Genomic DNA, 2116 nt, shown 5'->3' with positions numbered 1-2116 from the left:
ACAAGCTGTGTGGAGAGCGACTTGTACTTATGTGGAAATGGTAGAATGAATGTTAAAAGGTGGGGGTGGTTCAGGACACTGGAGGCAGGGTGAACATAGGCAGGTACCACTTCTGTTGGTTCTTAAAGCACCTTTCCACAGAAACTGCAAATGAGACACTCAGGGCCAAAAGCCATTCCTAGCCACTATCTTCTAGATGTACTTTCTCTTGAGCGATCAGCAATTCACAGCTTCACACCCGTCTTTGTGACTTTGCACACACTCAAGAGTTTTTTTTTTCTGTTCCTTCACTTCCAGCCACCCATCAGCACTGTAATGAGCATCATGATTGACAACAACGTCACCATCTTCCACCCTGCAGTTTTCGTGCTCCTTGGCATCCCTGGGTTGGAGGCCTATCATACCTGGTTGTCTGTACCTCTGTGTCTCATGTATGTCACTGCAGTCTTTGGGAACAGCATCCTGATAGTGGTCATCATCACGGAACGGAACCTTCATGAACCCATGTATTTCTTCCTCTCCATGCTGGCCATCACAGACATTCTACTGTCTACCACTACTGTGCCCAAGGCCTTAGCCATCTTTTGGCTCCATGCCCACAACATTGCCTTTGATGCCTGTGTCACCCAAGTCTTCTTTGTCCACACAATGTTTGTGGGGGAGTCAGCCATCCTGTTAGCCATGGCCTTTGATCGCTTTGTGGCCATCTGTGCCCCACTGAGATATACAACAGTGCTGACATGGCACATAGTAGGGAGGATTGCTCTAGCCATTGTCCTCAGAAGCATCTGTATCATCTTTCCCGTGATTTTTTTACTGAAGCGGCTACCGTTCTGTCGAACCAACATTGTCCCCCATTCCTACTGTGAGCACATTGGAGTGGCCCGCTTAGCCTGTGCCGACATCACTGTTAACATTTGGTACGGCTTCTCAGTGCCCATTGTCATGGTCATCATGGATGTGATCCTCATTGCTGTGTCTTACTTACTGATTCTCCGAGCAGTGTTTCGTTTGCCCTCCCAGGATGCTCGGCACAAGGCCCTCAGCACTTGTGGGTCTCACCTCTGTGTCATCCTCATGTTTTACGTTCCATCCTTCTTTACTTTACTGACCCACCGCTTTGGGCGGAACATTCCCCGGCACGTGCATATTTTGCTGGCCAATCTTTATGTGGTGGTGCCGCCCATGTTGAACCCCATTGTCTATGGAGTCAAGACTAAGCAAATCAGAGAGGGTGTAGTCCACTGGTTCTTAGACATCAAGACTCAGTGTTGTTCTTCTCCTTTGGGCTGATGGGTCCTTGTGAATCTTTACATGCATCTTCATCAAGGAAGCTAGCTAAGGAGCACAGGTCTCCTGGATTCCTTCTTTTGCTTCTTCCTTCTCTTCTTCCCACTTTTCCATGATCTTTTGTCCTTCCTGTCTGTTGTTTAATGTTCACTACTCACTTCATATTCTTAAAAACTGGAAATGATAAACTAACTACATTTCTCTAATATGAGAATTTGACTTTCTCAGTAATTGGATATATCACAAAAATAAGGTTATAATATGTGAATATATTTAAACATATTTAATATATTAAGAAGCCCTGATATTTTAAAGTCCTCAATACTGTTTCTTTATATAGAATCAAGTAAGTGGGCTTGGTGGTTCATGCTTGTAATCCCATCACTCAATAAGCTGAGGCAGGAGGATTGATCTATGTTTGAGAACAGCCTGGCTTGCATTATAACCAACCTCAGTTATAAAGCAAAACTCTGACACAAACACCAAAAAACCAAAACAAATAAAATTTCTCTACTAACTTCTATGCTATCAGATGTTCTTTTGAAAACAAAAGAAAATGACTTATATGGCCTTCTGCCTTCTGGAAAATTGGCTCATTCTTTAAATTTCAACTCAAGAACTAGCTTCTCAGACAGGTGGTGGTGGCACATAATTTTAATCCCTTTAATTCTAGAAGAGGCAGGCCAGGGGAGGAGGGGTAGGTAGGGTGGGCATGGGAGTGCAGGAGGACAACTACCTTCTCTTTCTCATTTTCTCCAGGGAAGCCAAGCCTCCTTTTGCATGCCTAGTTCTTCTCACACAAACCTCTACATGTGCAGAATGAGTT

At 44.3% G+C, this 2116-nt stretch overlaps 1 protein-coding gene across 1 annotated transcript; it reads left to right on the top strand.

Annotated features, from left to right (window-relative positions):
• Positions 1–315: 315 nt before the first annotated feature.
• LOC127227684 (olfactory receptor 52B2) lies at positions 316–1293 on the top strand. The gene has a single exon (XM_051192039.1). The coding sequence runs from the start codon at positions 316–318 to the stop codon at positions 1291–1293; it is 978 nt and encodes a 325-aa protein (XP_051047996.1).
• The last annotated feature ends 823 nt before the right edge of the window (positions 1294–2116 follow it).

Source organism: Phodopus roborovskii, unplaced genomic scaffold (assembly GCF_943737965.1).
Source record: "Phodopus roborovskii unplaced genomic scaffold, PHOROB, whole genome shotgun sequence".
NCBI lineage: Eukaryota > Metazoa > Chordata > Mammalia > Rodentia > Cricetidae > Phodopus > Phodopus roborovskii.
This window is presented reverse-complemented; position numbering and strand designations above follow the sequence as displayed.